Genomic DNA, 23,550 nt, shown 5'->3' on the forward strand with positions numbered 1-23,550 from the left:
ATGCCAGCTATGAGGGTAAATTGGGACAAGTTGTCAGCCTGTAAGCAGAAGAAAGATGAGAGTGTTTCAGACTTCTTTACGAGGTTCGAGGAAACATTCGTCGATCATAGTGGGCAGGATATGGGTACTGAGGGTGGACAGAGGTTGTTTGTGGATAAATTCGTATCGAACTTATTGCCCGACTTGAGCCATAAATTGAAAAATTCAGAAAGTTCATGGGCCGTTTCTACCTCAGCTCAGATATTGGCTACGGCACAATATTACGAAAATAGAGAAAAAGAGGAAAATGACCGTGCCGATAAAAAGACGAAAGAGCTGAAAACTAAAGTGTTGTTACAACAAGCATATCCGCCGCGTTCTAATCAGAATGCGCCTCAGCAGAATAGATCGCAGTCGCAATCGAATCGATCGCAGCCGCGTAATGATTCATCTTTTCAGAGATCTTCATTAGGGTACAATCAATGTGCTTATTGTAGACAGGAGGGACACATTAAATTCAATTGTCCTGCTTTAAATGACCGTAGTGGTGGTAATTCGTCTAGAGGAGGTCGTGGTGGTGCACAGCACGCATCACGTGGTAGAGGTCGTGGTGCTCAGAATGATCGCTCTGACCATTCATCAAATTCTAATAACTGTTTTGATCAACGTGGATCATCGCAAGGACGATCTGCGCAGTACAATGTAGACGATTATTACGTCGATCAGGGAACTGACGATAGTAATTACTAGGACAGCCGAAGACAAGGAGAGGGAGTGGTATCAGTTCCGGTTGATCAGAGAGGGCCTTACGTCGCAGTTGCTACATCGGGCGTCGTTGAGCCTTTTCTGTTGGACACTGGTGCAGCGAAAAGTTCTATCATGCATTCGAAACTCCCTGGCGCACCTTTGTCTGGCTTAACAAATGTTTCCGTTGGATTCTCTGGCGCCCCCGTTAGCAATCCAGTTTCGCGCCCTTTGCCCCTTAAAATTGGGCCACGTGAGCTCGAAGCTCCATTGATTTTGTCTACTGGTTGTGGCGAAAATCTTTTGGGTCTGGATTTGCTTAAACGCTTGTATGCGACTTTGTATTGTTCTCCTGCGGGTGTAAAGCTTACGTTAGGAGAGAGGGTAGTCTCTCCCATGTACTTGTCCCTCGATAAGCTTCCACCGGAATTGAGTTCTCTTCCTGCATCTTTGTGGGCGACGGGTCCAAATGACGTGGGCCTACTTGATATCTCCCCTTATGTTGTTCAGTTGAAATCGAATGTGCGATTGCCACGTATTCCCCAATATCGTATCTCCCTTGATGGTGAACGAGCTTTGTTAGCGATCATCTATGATTTGATCGAGAAAGATGTCATTGAAGAAACTCGGGGAAACGTGTGCAATAGTCCTGTACTGCCCATTCTTAAACGTACTGATCCTACCAAACCGCCTGTTTATCGTTTTGTTATCGATTTACGGGAGGTGAATAAAATTGTGGTTCCTCAATTCCCTGTTGTGCCTGACATTACGGCGCTACTGACTCTGATTCCAGCTACAGCTTCATGGTTTTCGGTGATTGATTTGAAAAATGCGTTTTTCAGCATCCCGATTGCCGAAGAGAGCAGGGACCTTTTCGGTTTCTCTCTTGGTGGACGTAGCTTCCGGTTCAAACGCGCTCCTCAGGGCTACTGTGAAAGTCCATCGATTTACAGTCAAGCTTTGAAGGGTCAACTAGATGCGTTTAGGTTGCCGGTTGGTGCGGCTTTAATCCAATACGTCGACGACTTATTGGTGGCTGCTGATACTCAGGACATTTGCAAAATTGCTACAGTGTCGTTGCTGCAACATCTCTGTGAGTTAAATCACAAGGTGTCACCTTCTAAACTCCAATATTGTTGTCAAGAAGTAACCTACCTAGGTCACTTATTGTCAAAGGAGGGAAGGAGATTGACCCCAGAGAGAATTGCAGCGATTGCGCGCATGGCTGTGCCACAAACCCAAAGAGATGTGCGTGCCTTTCTAGGTATCACATCGTACTGCAGGCAGTGGATTCCTAATTTTTCATTGCTAGCGAAACCATTGGTGGCTCTTACGTGCAAGGATGTTTCGACTCCTTTACCATGGACGGAAGAATGTCAGAAAAGTTTTTCTGAATTACGTGATTCATTGTGTTCGGCTCCTGTGTTAGGTACCCCTGATTACAGTAAACCGTTCACGTTATATGTTCACGAGAAGGAAGGTTGTGCTTTAAGCGTCTTAACGCAACCTTTTGGTGGTAAGCAACGTCCATGTGCATATTTTTCCTCGACCTTAGACCCAGTAGCTAGAGCATTGCCGAGTTGTTTGAGAGCAACTGCGGCAGCTGCGGTCTCCATCCGACAATCAGCAGGATTGGTCATGGATAATATGCTTACGGTGATGGTTCCGCATGCAGTCGATACTCTTTTGAACCGTACGAAAACTCAGCACTTGACGAGTGCGAGGTTATCTGGGTACGAATTGACGCTCTTGGCAAGCCACATTCAGATAAAACGTTGTAATGTCCTAAATCCGGCAACTTTGTTACCAATTAGTGCAGAGTCAGATGCAGTAACAGAACATGACTGTTACTTGCGGACAGAGGAGGAAACAAAAGGTCGTGTGGACCTTAAAAACACCCCATTGGAAGACCCGGATGGCATCCTGTATGTGGATGGGTCATGTTTTAAATTGCCGAATGGTGATGTGACTACTGCTTATGCTGTGGTGACATTGAATACTGTTGTTGAGACTGCGAGATTGAATCAGAATTCTGCCCAAGCTGCAGAGCTGATCGCTCTTACTAGAGCATGTGTATTAGCAAAAGGTAAACGTGTGAATGTGTACACCGATAGTCAGTATGCTTTCGGTGTAGCGCATAGTTTCGGACGATTGTGGCGAGAACGTGGTTTCTTGACGTCACATGGCACGAAAATACAGCATGGCCAGCTTGTGAACGATCTTTTGGATGCATTGACTTTGCCTGCTCAAGTTGCAATTGTTAAATGTAGTGCGCATCGTAAAGTGACGGATGATGTTGGTCGTGGTAATGCGTTTGCAGATGAGATTGCTAAGGAGACTGCCCGGAACCTTAGCACTCGAATGTATGTGACGAATTCGGTTAGGTGGCCTACAGAATCAAGTATGTGTGAGAATACTATAGAGAGTGTGAAAGCAATTCAGAATGAGGCCACCGACACTGAAAAGATGAAGTGGAAAGAAAGTACGGGAAGGTTGGATGTGAATGGTTGCTGGATTGATTTGTCAGATCAGAAAAGATGGATGTTGCCTGATGCGTATGTACTGGCCGTTGTGCAAATGGCACATGGGTTAGCACATATTAGCGCGAAAGGTATTTGCAAGTTGTTGGCTGATGTGTGGAAGAATGATGGAATTACTAAGTGTGCTGAACGTTTGGTGAAGAATTGTATGGTGTGTATAATGTACAATCCTGGCAAAGGAACCCCAACTCCCCCTGGCAGTTTTGCTCCTCCTTTGTATCCCTTTGAGGTGATCCAATTGGACTTCATCCATATGGAGCGATGCAATAACCTGAAATACGTTTTGGTTGTGGTTTGCGCATTCTCCCGATGGATCGAGGCCTATCCCCTCAAAGACAATACTGCTTTGTCTACTGCGAAAATGCTACTGAAGGAATACTTTCCTCGGTATGGAATGCCTAGAGTCGTGTGGTCAGATAACGGAAGTGAGTTTGTTGGAAGTGTGATGAAGAGTGTGTGTAAGGGCCTTGGAATAAATCAGAAATTCCATAGCGCCAATCATCCCCAGTCAGCTGGATTGGTTGAAGGGTACAATGGCACCCTTAAACTAAAATTAGCGAAGATTCAGGCTACGACTGGACTTTCGTGGCCTGATGCTTTGCCTCTAGCATTACTGTCAACTAGGGCGACTGTACACTCCCGAATAGGGCTCAGTCCCTATGAAATAGTGTTCGGCCGTCCTGCGAATGTGTGGGGGGTTCCTAGGCCAGGAATATTCTCTGATCTTGAGTTCCCGATGTTGATTGATTACTTACATGACTTGACTGCTAAACTGAGGTTAATTCATCAACAGGTTTACGACGCCTTGCCGACGCAGACGGAGGGTCCAGGCCACCAGCTCCAGTCTGGAGATTGGGTGGTTACCCGAAATTTTTCACGAAAAAACAATCTGGACCCTCGCTTCACCGGACCTTACCAGGTGCTCCTGGCCACGAGGACTGCCGTTCGTCTTGAGGGGCGGAAAAATTGGGTACATGCTACCCATTGTAAGCGAGTCCCTATTCCTTTGTCGGCAGACCCGTGGGTAAGGAAAGGCATTGCGTCAACAGAAACAGAAACATTGCCGGCGTTTGTACCTTTTAGCGACGCACAGCTTGTTGGAGAACCCTCAGCGCAGCAGAAAGCCACTGTTGAACATTTGTCAGCAAGAGACTCAAGACCAGACCAACGAACTGATCAGCAGGACGCTGTCTCTTCGACAGATCCTTTGTTCGACGTGCAGACACGTCCCGGGAAACATCGATATTCTTTGCGATCTCACACTAAGGACAAATAAAAATTTGCTTGCTTTGCTGAAATTGATAACTGCAATATCTTCGTTTCCCATGATCAACTTTGAACATTCGTATCATTGAAAATTGTTTTGTATATATATATATATCAAGCTTCTTCCTTGTATCTTTTTCTTCCACAGCTGAGAAATATTGTGCTAATATATACATATTGTGTATTGAGGGCCGTAGGGCCGCGCGCGTACTTCTTTCTGGACAGTAGGTCTTGACACTAGGTTAAAGACCGTCGGTTCCTAGGAACTCCTGGGGATTGACTATTGCTGCACAGAACGAAGTGCGTCAAGAAACGTTGCGGACGGTCGTAGGGAAATGGCATTTTCGAAGCTGAATGATTTGGAAGGAGCTCAGGCATATAGAGTCAAGCTGCAGAAACTTAGTCGTACGAAATGTTTTGTATCCCAGTTGTTTGTTTTGTTTTTAACTGCTTCTGCATTTTTGGCCGGTGGGGTGTATTACACTATGTCTTACTTCTTACTTCCTACCCCTACTCCTACTCCTTACCCTAACATTACTTCTACTGCTTCTCCTCATTCCTTTCATATGTTACCAGAACACGAACAGGCTAGACGTGTAGAATTCCGCAACAATTCCTTTATCCAGCTCCTCCATCAGCATCAGTTAGTGGTTAACACTACTAATTGTTGGGTGTGTGGGTTGATGCCACATACTACGGGTAAGGGAATTCCATATCTGGTGTTACCGTATAGTTCCCAAGGGTCAGCTCGAGCATTCCAAACAATGCTTCGAAGCGCACTGGGTTTCCACCCCTCTCCAGAACGTTCCCCCAAACCAGGTCCTACCTCGTATCAGTGGGTGGTATCGATGGCAATACAGGATTTAGAAGATGAGATCTATGATGCTTTTCTCATCCCTAAGGCAGAGGTACAAGCCTATAGGGCACCGAATAGAGGGGAATATAGTACGTTCACTAATGAAAAGCAGCTTAAAAGCTCGCCTCCAATATGGGTCGTACCCCACACTGGTAATCTTTGTCTTGTGGGTCGTGGTTCGCAAGCCTCACTTGGAGTAAGTGCTTGCACTGAAAGTTACGTTCTGCCAATGTCCCCGTCCCCTGTGTTTCTGGCTGCCAAGGGTACATACTTTATCTGTCATGATCGTGCATACACATGGTTGCCCGCAGACTTCATGGGCTCATGTTTTGTTGCAAATCTGTTGCCTCCGACGTTTACTGTAGATGCCGATTATCATAAGACTAGAGTTGTACGAGGCGTAATTAGCGAAGAGGATACTGCCGGTCAAGAGGCAGGAGACTTTTTCAAGGGTTTCCTCCCGTTTTGGGGACCTATGGTTAATAGTAGGAACCTGAGACATTTGACTCGAGTGGTAGAATCGACAGCTAACATTACTGCCAGTGCCCTTGGTAATATCACCACAGAACTTCAGGCGGAGAGACTTATGACATTACAAAACCGTATGGTTTTAGATGTTGTCTTAGCAGATCGCGGTGGGGTATGTAAAGTGATCCATTCGAGCTGTTGCATTTTCATTCCAGATAATGCTCCTACTGTCTATCAAGCCATCTCGAAGTTGCACAAGATCTCCGAATCCATACACGTGGATGTAGGGGATTGGACGCTACTTGGTTGGTTTTGGGGCCTGGTGTCGACTTGGGGTTGGAAGATTCTGACGATCATCGGGGTTGTGGTAGTGTTCCTGTTCACGTGTTGCCTTTGTGTGCAGTGTGGTCCTGCCTTATGTGGCCTCTGTGCTACAACGTGTATGAGACAACCATCTGTTACCAAGGGGACTCGGTTGGACAGAGCTATGCTACAACGACATCTTGATGGTCTGATGAATATCGAGTATGATTCCGACTAGTGCTTGCCTACATGAGGGCAAAAGGAGCGTCTGAGGTTCCGTGACAATTGTAAGTGGTGTTTTTAACTCGCACGAATATGGTCGAGTCTAGTATCTATGAACCGCAAATGACGAGTTTTGTAAGTGTGCGCAGTTTCGCTGTGCTAACTTAAACCGTTCGTTTGTTATGTGGGTTTGTCATCTGTACCCACGGGTTCCATCTTAGATACGGCATCCATTTTGTCTCTTGCCCTCAAGTAGCCAGCGAACGGACGCTGTCCGCTTCGCGACCCTGGGACTCCCAAGATATTTGCGGAAGACACATGTTCTTTGAAAGTGTCTTTATGACGAGGGGGATGCTACTGTAAGGCAGATGGCGCCGCTCGAGGCTCATCTTGCCGCACGGGCTTATTGTCTCAGTCGTGCATCTCATTAGGCACGTCCCTTTGATGCCTGTATCTCGTGCTTCTCGACACTCCCCTTTTACACCCTTTCCGATCTCCCTACTGTCTCCGTCTTCCTCTGCACCTGTCTTCGTTCCTATTTCGATCTACTTTACTGCTGATTGGAATTTGCTAATGGTGGGAAGATGGGTTTTTACAGTTGGGAACCGCCAAATGTTTCCGCACTTATGTTCCGGATCTTGTGTGTTTCAAAGTGATCTAAGCGACCCCTCTGAGAGCGACTTGTGGGAACCAGGTTGTAAACTATTGTGTATCATGTTATCCTATGGGTAAAAACTGTATAAAAGGAGCGATCCACAAATACAATTTGAAGCAGTCTCCCCGAACTACACTCGATGTACTTCCTGTGACTTCTGTGTTCCCTGCAGTAAATAAACCTTGACTCTTTGACGCCGAAGGAAGTGTCCCGTGTCTCTGTGACTTGTACGCCGGAGCAGGTTACCCACGAAGGTTTCAGGTGTTGTGCCCTGGCACCGCTGGGTCCAAAGAACCCAGTCCTTCAACACCGCCAGCTCCGGTGTGGAACCTCAATGTGGTCCTCACCAGACTGATGGGACCACCATTTGAGCCACTGCACTCGTGTGAACTGCAATTCCTGTCGTGGAAAGTTGCTTTCCTAATTGCGATTACGTCACTAAGGCGGGTTAGTGAGCTGCAAGCGCTCACAATACAAGAGCCTTTCATTCAAATTCATCCAAATAGGGTAGTGCTACGTACTAACCCCAAGTTCCTTCCAAAGGTGGTGTCACATTTTCATCTCAACCAAACTATCGATTTGCCGGCATTCTTCCAGAACCCACAAACAGTGGCAGAAAGAATGCTCCATACGTTAGACGTACGGAGGGCGTTGATGTACTACATAGACAGGACACAACACTTTAGGAAGACGAAACAACTCTTTGTTGCCTTCTCACCACAACACAAAGGCAACCCGATTTCCAAAGCAGGAATAGCCAGATGGATTGTTAAGTGCATTCAAATCTGTTATCAAAAAGCCAAGCGCACTTTAACAATACCCCCAAAGGCACACTCCACACGCAAGTTGGGGGCATCCATGGCTTTCCTAGGAAACATTCCTCTAGAGGACATTTGCAGAGCAGCCACGTGGGTTACACCACATACCTTTACAAAACACTACTGTGTTGATGTACATTCCAAACAGCAAGCGGCTGTAGGGCAGGCTGTTCTCAAAACACTTTTTCAGGTTTCTGCAGCTGGCACGGGCAACCGCCGCTAATGGAGGGACTGCTATGTATTCTATGCTAAGATATGAATTTAGCAGCCCACATGCCTCGAACTGAATATGCTACTTACCAGTATGCATCTGTTCTTGGCATGTAGGGCTGCTAACATTCATATCGCCCACCCTCCTCCCCGGTGCCCGTCGCAGCTGCAGATATACTATTGTATTCAATCATTAGCATGGACATCCTTTACACTTTTCACTCCATCCTCTGCCACAATGGCTAAAAACAATCTGGGGATGGAGCCGATGCCCATGCGCACTGTAGTCCAGGGGAGGAGCCACCCATCTCAGGATACTTCGAAGACTCTTCCAGGACAACAATGTGCGATCATCCGGACCCTAACAGGGGGTCCCTGATACTTACCTACGATCATCCGGACCCAACACTAGGTGGCGATCTAATGCTAAGATATGAATGTTAGCAGCCCTACATGCCAAGAACAGATGCATACTGGTAAGTAGCATATTCATTAAGTTGGTCAATTAAAACTATTTGGGCTTTCTCATGATAAAAGTCAATGATTAACACCTACTGATTTTGGGCTATGATGACATGCTGATGGGGTGTAACAATTTTCTTCCCTAGCCGAGATCACAGAAACTAAGCCAATTTGAAAGTAATGTTATTTGAAGTAATTGTTCTATATGTATGCTGAAGTCAAAAGTGAATCTCTAGTACTGTGAAAATTGTGGCATGATGTATATTCATAGAGATAAGTACATTGCACAGAAAATGAAGAGATGTTGAAGTAAATGCAACTGGAACCAAACTTTAAGAAAATATAAAGAATTCTACATTTTTATAACCAGGTGTGGCGTCCTTTTTAGTGGATAGGCACGGGGTTACTGTGGAAAGTGTGATGCAAGCATAACACATTTTGCCTTTGAGTTTGGTCCTTTCACGCTGTGCCAGGCTACCCCGTGTGGACTGGTAATCCCAGGTCCAACAGTGCCCATCCCACTTTCATCTTAAAGTGCTACAAGAGAAATTGCCAAGCAAACTCACCTCACTTGCTGCCTTTTGCTTGTCTAAGTTACTCATGGTTTTAGCATTTTGGAGCACACCTACCTGTGTGTGATGGGATTTTGGAATTTAGGCCACTTGTGGTCTCAACTCCAACTGTAGGGGTAACTAGATTCACTTCCTGCCCAGCCCAGAAAAACACATGAATTGACCCCCGGGCCAATAAACTGTTAATCCCTTTCAGTTTCAGAAAGTTCAGGATCATTCCAGAAAAGGGAGATCATTTGATAAGCTGTACCATCAAAGGGCTTAAGTCAAATAAGAATGTAAAAGCAGTTCTAGGAAAGCGAATGATAAAAGGTATAAAACACTACTTGTGTGTCTTGCTTTTCTGATCCTAGGTGATATTCTGGGTTTTGCAGAGTGTCAGTTAAATGAAAGAGAGATGCATGAACCCTACAACTCTTGTCTTACCATAAAAAACAGCCAACTCTAATCCTTTTTCTTGAAGCACAAGTTTTTGTGCAGCATTTACCTAGTTAAAATTCGGTATAGAATTTGGACCATCCTGTTTGAAATGCAGCCTAAGCCTTCAGCACTAAGTTTGCTTGAAGACAGGTTCCCGCATTAGCTGTGTATTTAAAACCTATAGTACATTGTTCTTGTGAGGCTCATTTATCCAATTTGAGATTTATCACATGTACTTAATGTGTTTTAAAATTTCTCTCCCACTTCAGATTCCAAAGAGATCGACCGGAGACGCGCAAGAGTCCGCAACAGTGAAGCAGGGGACGTACCACAGAAATATTTTGTTGTCACAAACAACCAGCTCCTGCGTGTAAAATATCTTCTTATTTATTCACAGAAGCAATATAGACGAAAGTGAGTATTGTACATTAATCGCCCTTCTAAGGTAGAACAAAGCATTTGCAATGCAATAGAACTCGCAGTTGTGAGAGTTTGAGCTATTAACATTGTAAATGGCAATGCCTTTTATTTACGTGTTAGTTTTTAAAACCTAAATAAAAGGCATTGTCATTTACAATGCCAATAGCCTAATTTCTCGTAATGCAAGACATATTGCATTGCAAATGCTTGTTTATTAATGCTGCGCCTGAGACCTGCCAGGACCTGCCCCACTTGAAGACTTGATTTACCCTAGGTAAAAGTAAAACTTGGAAGTAGCTGGAAATGCGTTTACTACTATTCTATTTGCGTGGTTACCTCTGAGTAGAAGTGTGATAAGTTACAAAGTTCTTTGTCACTAAATTGTGGTATTTGTTGCATAAATTACCAAAATATGCAAAGAGGAAAGTTGAGCATTTGTATGAAATGAGAAAAGGTGCTAGAAAACCAGGACTTTTGCAAGCATATTGTATGGTAGTGTAATTGGTCATGAGCCACTCATGAGGAAAAGCTAAGCAAGGGATGTACACTAGAGTATGAAATACAGGTATATTGCTGGCGCTGTTAGAGTTCTCATTAGAAGTATCTAAGGATGATACTGCAAAATGTCAATCTACTCACAAGTTACTGATTCAACAGTCTCACAGTACGCATGATAAAACGCTAATTTATTTATTTTTACAATTTGTAAAGCGCAACGTCTGCCCGTAGGCGTCTTGGTGCTATGACTCAAATATGTGTCTCAACGTACAGAAACCAATTCTTAAAAGAGATGATAGTGAACAGGGAAATTACTGGTCGAACAACCAAGTCTTCAACAATTTCTTAAACTGAAACAATGAAGGTGTTGATCTAATCACCAGCGGAAGGGAGTTCCAGAGTCTTGCAGCAGTATTGATAAAACATCTGTCTCCCCATGTAACAGTCCTAGTCCGCGGTACCACTAGTTGATGCAAATTAGTAGATCTTAATTGTCTGGTGGGGCAATAAACAATAAGTTTCTCTTTAAGAAACTCCAGCCCCAATTTGTGAAGAGCTTTAAAGGTAAGACATAGAGTTTTGAATTTGATCCTATTTTTAATCGTCAGCCAGAGGTAGTTCCTGATTATTTGCTTAATCGGTTTAAATTTGGGGGTCCCAGAGAGTAGTCTTGCCGCCGCATTCTGGATCAGTTGTAATTTGGCGACCACCCGGGATTGAGCATTGGCGAATAAACTGTTACAATAGTCCAGTGAGGAAAGTACCAGTGAACTCACCACGGTTTTTCCGGCACTTTCTGGGAGGAATGAGATTATTTTTCTTATAAGCCTCAGCTTGTGAAACGCCGTGGACGCTGTCTAATTTGCATGGCTGACAAAATTCAACTTTTCGTCGAAAATTACTCCCAAGTTCCTGACCTTTTGAACGGGAGTTGGTAAGACTCCGAGTGATGAAGGCCACCAGACTGAAGACCACATCGGGGAGAGTTTCCCGAAGATGACCACCTCCATCTTCTCGGAATTGAGCCTTAGACAATTGCAGGCCATCCAATCTTTGATTGCTAGCATGCCTTCTTGGAATCGTGCAGCCACCTCTTCTCCATCATTATTGATGGCATGCACCAACTGGGTATCGTCGGCATATGTGGTAAGGCTCATCCGGTAGGTTTTAATAACTCTTGCTAAGTCCGACACATAGATGTTAAAAAGTGTCGGACTTAGGGATGAGCCTTGGGGAACCCTGCAGGGTAAAGCCAAATCAGCCGATTTGAATGGTCCCAATGTTACGGCCTGTGTTCTACCAGACAGAAAGGAGGCCAGCAGGGCCTTGGCTCTGGATTGAATGCCCAAATTTCCGACACGGCCAATCAAGATGGAGTGATTGACCGTGTCGAAAGCCGCGGACAGTTCCAGTAGTACAAGTACCGCCGTACCCCCTTGGTCTCTGATGGCTTTAATATCATCGGCAGCTTTGATAAGAGCGGTCTCAGTGCCATGCAGTTTACGAAACCCAAACTGTGAGTCATCAAGCAATTTATTTTGTTCGATATACTCGGACAGTTGATCGTTCATTACTCTCTCAGCCACCTTGGCTAGAAACGGCAGGCTGGCGATGGGTCTATAGTTCTTCAGCATATCCTTATCTAGACACGGTTTTTTGAGAAGAGGTTTTAGTAGAGTATTCTTTAACCTGTCCGGATAGTTCCCTGACTTGAACATCCCGTTACAGACTTGCATAATAATTTCACTTATCAAATCCAATACTGGAGGAAAAATTTTGGAGGGCAAGGGTCTAGGGCTGAGACAGTTCTTATAAGTTTGATGATGTCAACTATTTGATCCTCCTGGGTTTCTTTAAATTGAACTAGCGAGCAGTCACAGTGTTTACTATGAAGAATAGGGGCAGGGATGGTGAATTTGTCGATGGCTGAAAACTCGGAGTAGATGTCATTTACTTTTGAAGAAAAGAAGTTTGCCAAAGAATCGCAGAAGGCCTGGGAGGGGGGAGGAACTAAATCTGGAGATATCCCAGCCAATTGTTTCACCACGTCGTACAGTTGTTTACTCGAATTTTTGGCATTGTCAATCTGTTCCCCGAAAAACTTATTTTTAGCTTCATTAATCATCTTTTTATAAATGACCAGTGTCTCCTTATATAGCAATTTACTTTCCCTATCGTAAGACCTTCGCCAGTTTCTTTCATGGTTCCTACAGACTTGCTTTTGCTTTCTTAAATTTTCTGTGAACCATGGTGCGGAAGGCACCTTCCTATTTCTAGATATGGTCTTGAGCGGCACCAGTACGTCCATCGCACTGCCCAACCAGACGGAAAATTGTTTTGCAGCTATGTTAGAATCTGCGAAAATAGTAGGACGAGAACTGATTAGCAACGCTCTAAGAGCCACATTATTAATGTCCTTCCAAACTCTAAAAGACTCTGGCCTTTAAGGGACCTGTTTGGGTATGGAAACCTGACCGGTGAGAATAGTACAAAAAATGGCATGATGGTCGGACCAGGTAAGGGGGAGGATGTCATGTATCGTTATCTCTTTTATATTAGAGAAGATACCATCTAAAGTATGACCGGCCTCATGTGTGGGTGCTTTTACCAGCTGATCCAGCCCCAAAGTTTCCAAGTCGGCCGTTAGGGTATGGGTTTCGATATCATCTATTTTTTCTAAATGAAAATTGAAGTCTCCCAGGACCATAAAGGAATCTTCGATTGCCAGAGGTTCCATCAGTGAAAATTAACAATTAATAGTAATTATAGGCCACAGTAAGCACTATAATGAACAGGAAGTCCAGCCGGACTTCAAAATTTATTCAATACTTAAATAGAGCACATAAACCAGAACAACAAATAAAGCAGTGGGACACAGTCCTGTAGTTCTACGGCGCGATTCGGCACCGAGTAGACCTGCTCGCTGGTTCCATTGTGAACTTCAGGAGCGTCCCAACGGGCCAACGTGCTCCGTGTACCATTTTATAGGTTCCAATTGCCCCAGTTCCGTGACGGTTACCTACCACGGAAGACATACTCGCGACCTAAGCTATAACAGCGTGATACTGCGAGCCCTTGTGCTTCTACGATATCCGAGCCAATCATTTTATTGGCTGCCCCCAGGCATCTACCTGCGCAACCTTGCTTAGACTGACACGCCACCCCTGCGCCCTCTGGAGCATAATTTTTCTCCACCTCCGCGCCCTTCCAGACATCCAAGTAGTTTGTCAGGCTCGTACTTCTCCCCTCCTCCAGTCCATGTGAATCGTCACTCGCGCTGTGATTAATATCGGGCATGGTTCTTGCGCCTCACTGAAGCGCAAGCTTCAACCAAATGCTACCTTCAGACAGTTTGCTCGCCCTTGGAACCTATAAGTCCCTTCCACCGGTTCTAGGCTTTTAAACTCAGGCAGACACTGAATGTCCTGATGATGATCCATTATTTGTAACTGGATCGAAACGCCGTCGACAAAATATGTGGTTTAAGCACTAGTTCACGATTATGTGTCAAAAATTCATGTGTTTCCCACATATGTGAAGCAATTAGACTGTAAGAATAACCGTTTTTGCTCACGTTCCTTTGAATGCCTGAAAATCCCTAGTTTTGTGTACCGTGTATTGTATGTCTAGTACTGTGGATACAGGACTGTGTCCCACTGCTTTATTTGTTGTTCTGGTTTATGTGCTCTATTTAAGTATTGAATACCTTTTGAAGTCCGGCTGGACTTCCTGTTCATTATAGTGCTTACTGTGGCCTATAATTACTATTAGTTGTTAATTTTCCCTGGTCAAGGACCGTTGTTTCTTACTAAGTTGATACCCTAGGTCCTTGCATACCTATAGGGTTCCCTTGTCTGTTAAAAATAAGAGGTTCCATCAGTGACATAAAGTTGGACAGAAATTTGGAACGGGGACCAGGTGGTCTATATATAAGTACTCCTTTGAGATTATAAGAGGGGGTGAGCTTGATGGCGAAGTATAGAGCTTCGCATGTTGTTGAGGGTATGGGAGATATTCTGACAAGAAAGATGTTTCGGGTAATTATTGCCAAACCCCCACCTTTTTTTCCCCTGTCTATCCAGCCGATGTATATTGTATCCCTGCGGCACTGCCACCACTAAGTCTGGATCAGACGCTCTGTCCATCCATGTCTCTGTAATAAATAATACATCTATTTTCCGGTCTTGAATCAGCTCAACTATCTCCTGTCTATGTCTGTCCAACGATCAGGCATTAATAAGGGATACTGTAATGTTCCTTGTTTTGTAGTTGAATCCTTTTAAAGAGCTGGCTTTCTTGTTAGTAATTGGTAGTGAAGAATTACAGCTAGGACAGCTAATAGTTGTAATACAGGGAATTATATCTGGATCAAACTGAGGGCATGTACCACCATGGAATGACCTCAGCTGTATGAGATCAGCAGAAGTGTACATAGTCCGCTCCGTCGTGCCTGGAGCAGGGGTCCTGGCGCTAAGCGTGGACAGGCTCAGACGGGCTTGCCGCGCCCGCTGCGCGGACGAGATGACGTTCCCTTTTTATCCAGTATTTGAGGAGGGTGGGAGGCGGCCAGCTACTGGAGCGCAACCCTATCTTCCCCCCAATATGGCGGCTGCTCACCCTCTCTTCCACAGCGTCAGCACTTAATCTGCTGCGCTGGGAACAGCGTGAGGATGCGGCGATTTCCGAAAGTAAGGCTTTCAGTAGTTTTAAAAGATTGCCAAAATGTCAAATGAAATGTCAAAAAATAAACATCAAATGCACACTTTTTAAAATTGCTAAACTGAGCCCCAGGCTTCCGCCTCAGGGGTGAGACCGTAATGTGAGTCAGCGCGCTCGCGCTATGATGGTGATTAAGTAGCCTGGGAGGGCGGGAGGCGGCCAGCTACTGGAGCGCAACCCTATCTTCCCCCCAATATGGCGGCTGCTCTCCCTCTCTTCCACAGCGTCTGCACTTAATCTGCTGTGCTGGGAACAGCGTGAGGATGCAGCGATTTCCGAAAGTAAGGCTTTCATTAGTTTTAAAAGATTGCCAAAATGTCAAATGAAATGTCAAAAAATAAACATCAAATGCACACTTGCTAAGCAAGGCATGCACTTGCAAAAGCCACCTCATCCCTCTTTAATCCACTACCAGGCACTCCCTCCCCTTTATCTCACTCCTTTAGGTTCCTGCATTTTCATTTTGTGACCATTTTGCTGTCTTATGCCATCTTTCTGATATGTGTAATAGGTACATAAATGATGTGGAAAATTAAGTATGGGTTCCCCAAAAATAAGTGCCCCCACTGGCAACCACCAGCTCAAATTAGGCCCTGGTGTAGGCAGAGGAACTGCAAACTACAGGTAGACCAACAGTCAGAAACTTCATAAGACTGCGCCAAGGTGATACAGAAACTTGCATGCACCCCTACCTCCTGAGGCAGATTGGTTGACATTTTAGGCGTCGTAAGGCATTCCACCTGCGCCAAAGCAATGAGGGTATGTTGGGTGACTCTCCAGGAGTGGTGGGGTGGTTCCAGTGCTTTAAATGGACTGAGTTTCTTACACTTTTTAATTTTGAGAGGGAGAGTACCTGCACTTCTCAAGAGTGACAATACTTTTAATTGGCGAACACTGGCACTTCTCTGAAGCAAGAAGATACTTTGGTACAGGGTCCCAGCACTTCTGTTTTTCCATTTCAAGCACTGGGTGATTCAAAGGGCCAGGTCACATGTTCAAAGAGTCTGCCAAATGGCACAAAATTCAGTTTTTCGTGTTTTTAGTGACACTATGGCAAAAGGATATTGTAACCCATATAACAGCTAACACAAACATAGTGCCCTACATATCATACAAAAATACCTCCGACTGTGGTTAATAATAGAAAACATGCACCCAATGTGACACGATTTCTGAAAAGGATATTTTATGACCGGATATTTGGATGAGGCGTTATTTGTGCTAATGATATTCTGACACCTAACCCTTAGAGAGCGTATCCAGGCCTGTGGACAATAAACCCACGCGCTCCAGTTTGCATGCCACTTTGCGTGGAGTTTACAATCTGGAAATCTGAAGAGTGTGCGTTTTGCTGGAGGCGCAGCGCGCCAGGTATGTTGGCAGACTTTATGTCAAGCTTTGTGTCAAGGGATATCTTGAGGCTGAGGTGGGTCAGGACTGCAAGAGTTCACTGCACAGACACTCGTGACTGCGCGCGCCTGGTGTGCTCTGGTGCAGGAGGCGCCTCATTAAAGCAGAGCACTGTGAGGGAGAGAGAGGAGGCCTGCACCGTGTGTGTTTGTTTATAAAGCTTAACATGTATTCTCCATCAGCTTATCCGCTCGGCTATATTTAGAAATAAGGTGAAGAGACTGCAGCTGAAAAGGCTGCATTCAGGCACGTTTACCCTTTTATCATGTAAAACACTCGGGATAAGAACGAGTGTGAAAGGGAAGAACTAAGGCATGGGAATGACAAACGGAAGAGTGTGTAGAGGAGAAGAAAGGAAGAAAGAAAAGAAAAGGTGGGAAGGGGGAGAATGGGCAAAGGAAAGTGGAAAGGGCTATGGATTTCAATCGTGGAAGAAGAGAAGAAACAAACAAAAAGGTATGGAGAAATATTGGACGGAAGGAATAGCTTGTGAATAGAAACCGAATGAAATGAAGGGAGGGAAGGCGGGATGATAAATGCAAGCAGGAGAGTGAGGGAGGGAGGCGGCCCAGGCACCACAATAAAAGTGGCCCTATTACTGAATCACATACCTAAAAAGTTCACCTTTGTTGCAAATTGGAGCAGTTTTTAACTTGTAAAGACACGATGTGTAAAGGGATGGAAGATTGCATGGATTTGAGCTTGCTGCAGGCAATGTTTGTTTTAATATCAGGGGCATCAACAGTAAAAACCGGTCTTGCAGATCATAAAACAGGGCCACAAACAGCCCAAAATCCGGCCCACACACTGACCTTTCAGACCAGGACACGGTCTCGGTTGTCTCAAGAGTCAGTGATAAGGCTAACTAAAGGGCCAGAGCGCCTTACAAGTGTCTGTGCAGCTATTCATTGCACAAGAGAGAACAGGGATAGAAACGGAATGGAAACAAGGAAAGCGGACAGTACCCGAAAATGGAAGAACACAAAATATGTAGTCATAAAGTCTGAACAGGAAGGCAAAACGGAGAGAAGATCAGATGGAAAGAGGGCAGAGTGTTGAAGAAGGTTTGCTCTTTATTCGCACTTTATTTTCTCCGCATCCCTGTCCGGATCCGGGAGAGAGGATCGTCCCAACAGAGAAGCTGTGAGTTTGTTTCATAACTTGCCACAACAACATGCTGCCCCGGGGCTTGACTCTCTGCTTGGCAGCAGTAGCATTGCCTGGGAGCCGCGCCAAGCCCTGAGTGCCACCAGACCTGGCAGCGGCACCCTCTGAGCCCGGGAGAAGGCTGTGAGCAGCCGGGGCTGTCACCCGAAGTAAGTGAGCTCTGCCCTAAGAGCGCGATCGTCGCCCAGCTGACAGTCCCTGTCCCGCCTTCCAGTCCAGCTCTAACACCCAGCTGAGAGGCCAGGCAAACCTCCCATTCCATCTCTAACTCCCAGCTGAGAGGCCCTGCACCACCTCACAGCTGAGAGGCCTTGCGCACCCTCCAATTCCATCTCTAACATCCAGCTGAGAGGCCCAGCAACACCTCTCCCATTGCAGCTCTAACTTCAAACTGAGAGGTCCTGTAGTGCACCCCCTCACAGCTAAGAGGCCTTGCACCCCCTCCCGTTCCAGCTCTAACTCCCAGCTGAGAGGCCTGCAGCCCCTACCGTTCCAACTCAAACTGCAAACTCTACAGTGCCTCCCATTCCAGCTCCAACTCCCATATGAAATGCCCTGCAACACCCCCACCACCCCATTCCAGATCGAACCTCCAGCTGAGAGGCCCTTCTCTGCCTCCCATCCCAGCTCTAATTCCCAGCTGAGAGGCCGTGCACCCTCTTCGTTCTAGCTCTAAATTTCTTACAGGCCCTGCACCACCTCCCATTCCAGCTCTAACCTATGGCTGAGCGGCCCTACATCACTTCTCATTCAGAGCTCCGACCACAGAAGAGCGGCCTCGCAGCGTTTCCTTCCTGTTCCAACTCAAGTTTAGATGCCCCATGTCCAGGGTCGAGCACTAGGGTACTGGTCCAGTAGCCACCCTCTGCAATATCTGAAAGTAACAGGTCTCACTGCTTCCCAGGTCAACAGGTTTTAAACGTACCCTCCCCCAGTGGAGTAATGCAAAATGGTGGGGCCCCACGGGGAAATGTGATGAGGGCCCCTGAGTGCCTCACATCTCACAGATATGAATTGTCTTGAGCTGAAGGAGTGCCTCTCCCCACCCAAGGATTAGGGGTGCTGAGCCTCAGGGGCTGCAGGAGTCTCCCTTATGCGCCTGCCCTCCGCATGAGGTGCGGTATTACGGTGAGGCTGGCTGTCAAGGAAACAACCATCTCAAGCACCCCATACTCACCTGACCATTCCAGCATGGGGCATAAAGTGAGTTGAAAGAAGGGTTTGTAGTTATATAGCGCTTACCCGCCACTTGCGAGGTATCAAGGAACTAGCCGGGCAGGTAACCCAGGCAACAACCACGGTCGCCATTTGCCTGTTCGTCTCTGGTAAGTACACAAACAACTCTCTCCCTCTCCACTGGCACTAGCAACCAATGTTGTGTCACCAAATGGCTGCGATATCAGCTTGCAGGCTGGTAATTGAATTATTGCATTAGCAGAGGCAGGCACCGCTCCTCCGAAGAGGAAACAAATGGGAGAAGATCTCGGCACGCTCCTGTATCCGCGAGGAAGGCTCGGCTGCTGGACTGCCAGCTTCACACCAGCATTCATTTTTAAAGAAATCCAAAAACAGTTCTGTTGGGGCGCTTTCCCGCGACAGCGTGGTTAATTTTTAAGCAACCGTAATTTTAAGCAGATGAAGAGATATAGACTTGAGTCAAAATGTGTAGACTTTAAAATTTAGGAAATCTGGATTGAATCCCAGCTTCTCCACATCCTGTGATTCTTGGCAAACTGTTCAATATTCTTGAGTCATTAAAAAATAATAACAACACTCAGGTGCTCATGTAAAGCGATCGAAAACCGTGTAACTATGTTCGCGTTATAGCAAGCTATTAAAATAAAATAACAAAATGCACCCACTTTATATTACACAAACCGGTACAATAGAGCAATGAACACTTTGGGTAAAGTGCAGACTGCGAGTGGATCTGCGTCTAGGCACTGCGAGAATTTGGAGGGGCGGTCTGGTGCTTACACTCTCCGCTAGGGCCATTGACTCGCCCATGTCCACTTATTACTCTTGCCTAACAGTGAAGTTCAACCTCCATGCCCATTCAGTCTTTGGTATCTCTGTAGTCGCTGCCAGCCGAGAAACCAACTATATCTTGGCTGTCAAGCAGGTTTTATGAGCAATTACATGCATTTTTGTAAATTACTCCTTGAACTAAGTAATGCTACTGCCCACCAAAGTGCCTTAAGTTTTGTCTCATTCACTTAGAATTTCATTTAACTAGTTGAGGTTATGAGGTTACAGGGAAACAGCCTAAAGACTCCAGCGACTGACGGGCTGACCGCCACATCCATTATGCATTGACCAAGAAGGATGTAAACGTATCCTGTTTCGGAGACTGATACACGCAGACCCGCCTGGACAGACACACACGATTGCACCCCTCTATACAACGCCCTCGGGCAAGTACAGGTTCATACAGCCACAGAACAGAACTCTCTACACAAAACACGGACAACTCATCCTCTTCCACACTACACACTCCAACACGCACAAGCATTATACAGACACACAGAGCCACTCAGCACACGCACTCTATAGAAAACAAGCACCAACCCTCCACAACCACACCACACACATCGATTGACAAGTGCAGGCTCAAAACACAGCCACTCAGTATTTACACTCTAGACAAAAACCCGCACAGGCCCTATTCACCCACATTACACACATTGGCAAGCTGGCTCCATATATACACCCGCACTCAGACATGTCTCAACCCTCAACACACACTGACAAACGGGCTGCACATATTAACGCACAGAGACGTAAAAAATAATAAGACACACGCACATATATAACGACACCCGCTGTTGCGGTGTCTGGGGCTCAGCCTGGCGGCGACGGGGTGGAGGAGGAGGAGGCGGCGGTAGTGGAGAACATCCTGGGCTGCCTGGCGTGTGTGAAATCCGCCATCCGTGCACTCCTACAGCCTCAGCGCCGATCTGACACACCGGCATGCGCACACACGCACGCATCCACAGGATTAGGAGAAAAACACACACAGATACAGGGGGAGGTGAGGAGCCCAGGGGCCACCCCAAGCCTCAGTGACCTCATATTTAAACAAAGACATTTAGTTTTACACGCATGTGACCTCAAAAAGCTAGGGAAGTTGCTTTCCCTGAAAGGTGCACATACATCCAAGTCCGGCTGTCCGAGTGAGCGTGTGCCGCGCTCCCTCCTACTCTTCAGGGCGCAGCACAATCTTCACGGATTCAGAGCATGAAGCAAACCACGACAAGAGGCAGACAGCAGCCCCGCCGAGCGGCTGAAATATCTCAGCTGTCACCGGGCCGGATATGTTAATGTACCTAATTGCACAGAATGCCTTAATGTGCTAAAAAGACGTTAAGACCCGGAACTGGTTTTCACGTTCCTCGATCATTGGGGGCCTGCGATTGCCTCACGCGTGGTACTGATTCATTTCCCTCCGCGATCGATTTTGGGGGCTTGAAACAGCCCCGTTTAGATCCTGTTCCCTGTGAAATCTCCGAGTCAGGCCTAAGTTTAGTAGTCCGTCATCTTTTATTTTAAGGAAGGCAGTGCTATATGTTGTGGATACAAGTGTGGTGCAGAAAGCAAAAGTAGATGTGTATGCATGCGCAGTCGCCAGGAAGACTGGGGGCATCAACAAGAGTTCTGTGTAAATAGCTACCAACACGCCCCAAGAAAACACGTTCTTGTGAAAGTACTCACTCCACAGCAAAGAAGCAAAAAGTCTTCTCTCATGTGCGCAGCTCTCCCTCCCCCGTCCGAATTTACAGCGCTGACGTTTCTCTTTTTCTGCTGTCCACTTGGACGGCTTCAGCCTGCTTTCCTTTGGTTTGTTATCTTTATGGGGCCATCTGTTCGACCCCATACAGATAACAAAGCTTTTACGACAGAAGGAAGTCAGGCCAGTCCGTCCAAGTGGGACGGCAGAAATAGAGAAAAGAGTATGTCACCACAAGCTCTTTCCTAATGGCTGGCCACCGTTTATCATAAACGGTGGCGCCAGCCAATGGGAATGAGGGGCGTGGCTTAAAGCCTGTTACTGAAACCTCCTGAAAACACTAAATCTCGCCAGCTAGACTGTGCATATGCGCAGCTCTGGGCTTCGACCTAAAAAGGTTAATGTTGTTCCCTTGTTTGAAGAAACCTGCACAAATGGATAATCTGCCCGTCTTTACTTGTGTAATGCATGAGAAATTATACATTCTGTTATATTGGGGAGAACTCTTCTTTTTCCACACTAGCAAAGTTCATGATTTACTTTTCCATTGTTGCTGCTGGTGGCACCTTGGGAGATCTGGGGCCAGATGTAGGACACCAATTACCAGTCGGTAACGGCCGATTTCGGACGTTACCGACCGGTATTTGGTGTCTGATATGTAGCGGGCCAATATTTACAGAATCGGTATATTTACCGATTCAGTAAATTTACCGATTCTGTAAAATACCGAATCAGTAAATTTACCGAATCGGTAAATCCACATGTAGGTGGCACTGTAAACAGTGCCACAGGCCCTTCAGAATTTGTTATTTACAATGACATACTATGTCATGGTAAATAAAGAATTCCTGTGTACATGCACATCTGTGCATGTACACCTGTGCCATGTGGCACACAGACATGCCCTAAGGGCATGTATGTGTCTCACATGGTACACAAGCCAGAATCAGGGGTGCAACAGGGTGTCAAAGTGACACCCTGTCCCCCTTGAAAAATCGGTAATTTTACCGATTCGGTAATTGACATTGATTCCTATGGGCCTTAAGGCCCATAGGAATCAATGACAATTACCGAATCAGTAAATACCGATTCGGTAATTACCGAATCATACAGATTCGGTAAAAATTACTGATTTTTTTTTTACCTACATCGGTAAATTCGGTATTCTAGAGTCGGTAAATCAGATTTACCTACATCGGGCCCCTGATCCTTTATCTCAGAAGTGAGGATTTTGGTTTGGTGTGCCATGAGGAAATGCACTAGTATAATCTATAGGGATGGTCTCTGAACAAAGATGTCAGTTAATGGCTAGCTCCTTGCTGCTAGTCTAGCACATGCTTCGGCTGTGGTTGATGACTTTGGGTTGCAGTATTGTCCTTGGGGATACTTCAGCTAAGCAGTACACAATTGTTTGATGTCCAATTAATGGGAAATATTTTGCTTTGTAACACAGAAAGAACCGTTCTTCATTTAATTATCAAGATATTTTTCAGAACCTGAATATGGCATTACGTTTTTTTTCTATCCCACTAAAGTGGGCAAAGAAATGGTGAGGTGCCTTAGCATATTGGTGTTATCATTTTTGCTTCTGACTCCATTGTTTTCTGGGTTCAAAGTGAGGACATGTGCTTCTCTAGGTATAAAATCGTTTTGTATCCAGTTGTGAATGGTCTTTCCTACTTATAGCAGTGAGTCATAGTTCAGCACTCTGCCCAAAATCGTTTTGCAAAAAGGAATTGTTGTGTTTGTGGTCAAAAGGTGCATATTTTAGATTTTTTATATCTCGTTTGTGGGACAAACACTTTTTTGTTATGTAGTTTTATTTTCCTTTAACGTGTTTTTCAGGTGTTTGGGGCTAAGCATGACTGCAAAGCAAATTTCTCTTTTGTAAGATGTGGATGTAATGTACCAGTAAGCTGATGTTTTCTCGGCTCGGCTCCTAAATTATCTTTTATTCAGATGTTCATTATTTTTTGTTTTTGTTTACCTACGGGTGATTCCCACAGGACATGAAATTCTTTACGCCCCTCACTGCCTTCCCCTGCGTATTCCTTCCCTAATCTCCAAACCACTAGCCTGTTGTCTTTTTTCGCA

At 45.7% G+C, this 23,550-nt stretch overlaps 1 protein-coding gene across 3 annotated transcripts in view; it reads left to right on the forward strand.

Annotated features, from left to right (window-relative positions):
• PARP16 (poly(ADP-ribose) polymerase family member 16) overlaps positions 1 to 23,550 on the forward strand; it is a 146,932-nt gene that overhangs the window by 109,952 nt on the left and 13,430 nt on the right. For all 3 annotated transcript variants that reach the window (XM_086958031.1, XM_086958030.1, XM_086958029.1), the window contains exon 6: positions 9,785 to 9,929. In XM_086958031.1, the coding sequence (XP_086814157.1) occupies positions 9,785 to 9,929 (145 nt within the window). The remainder of the gene's footprint in view (positions 1 to 9,784; positions 9,930 to 23,550) is intronic.

The sequence above is a fragment of the Lissotriton vulgaris genome, chromosome 2_1, assembly GCF_964263255.1.
Source record: "Lissotriton vulgaris chromosome 2_1, aLisVul1.2, whole genome shotgun sequence".
NCBI classification, from domain to species: domain Eukaryota; kingdom Metazoa; phylum Chordata; class Amphibia; order Caudata; family Salamandridae; genus Lissotriton; species Lissotriton vulgaris.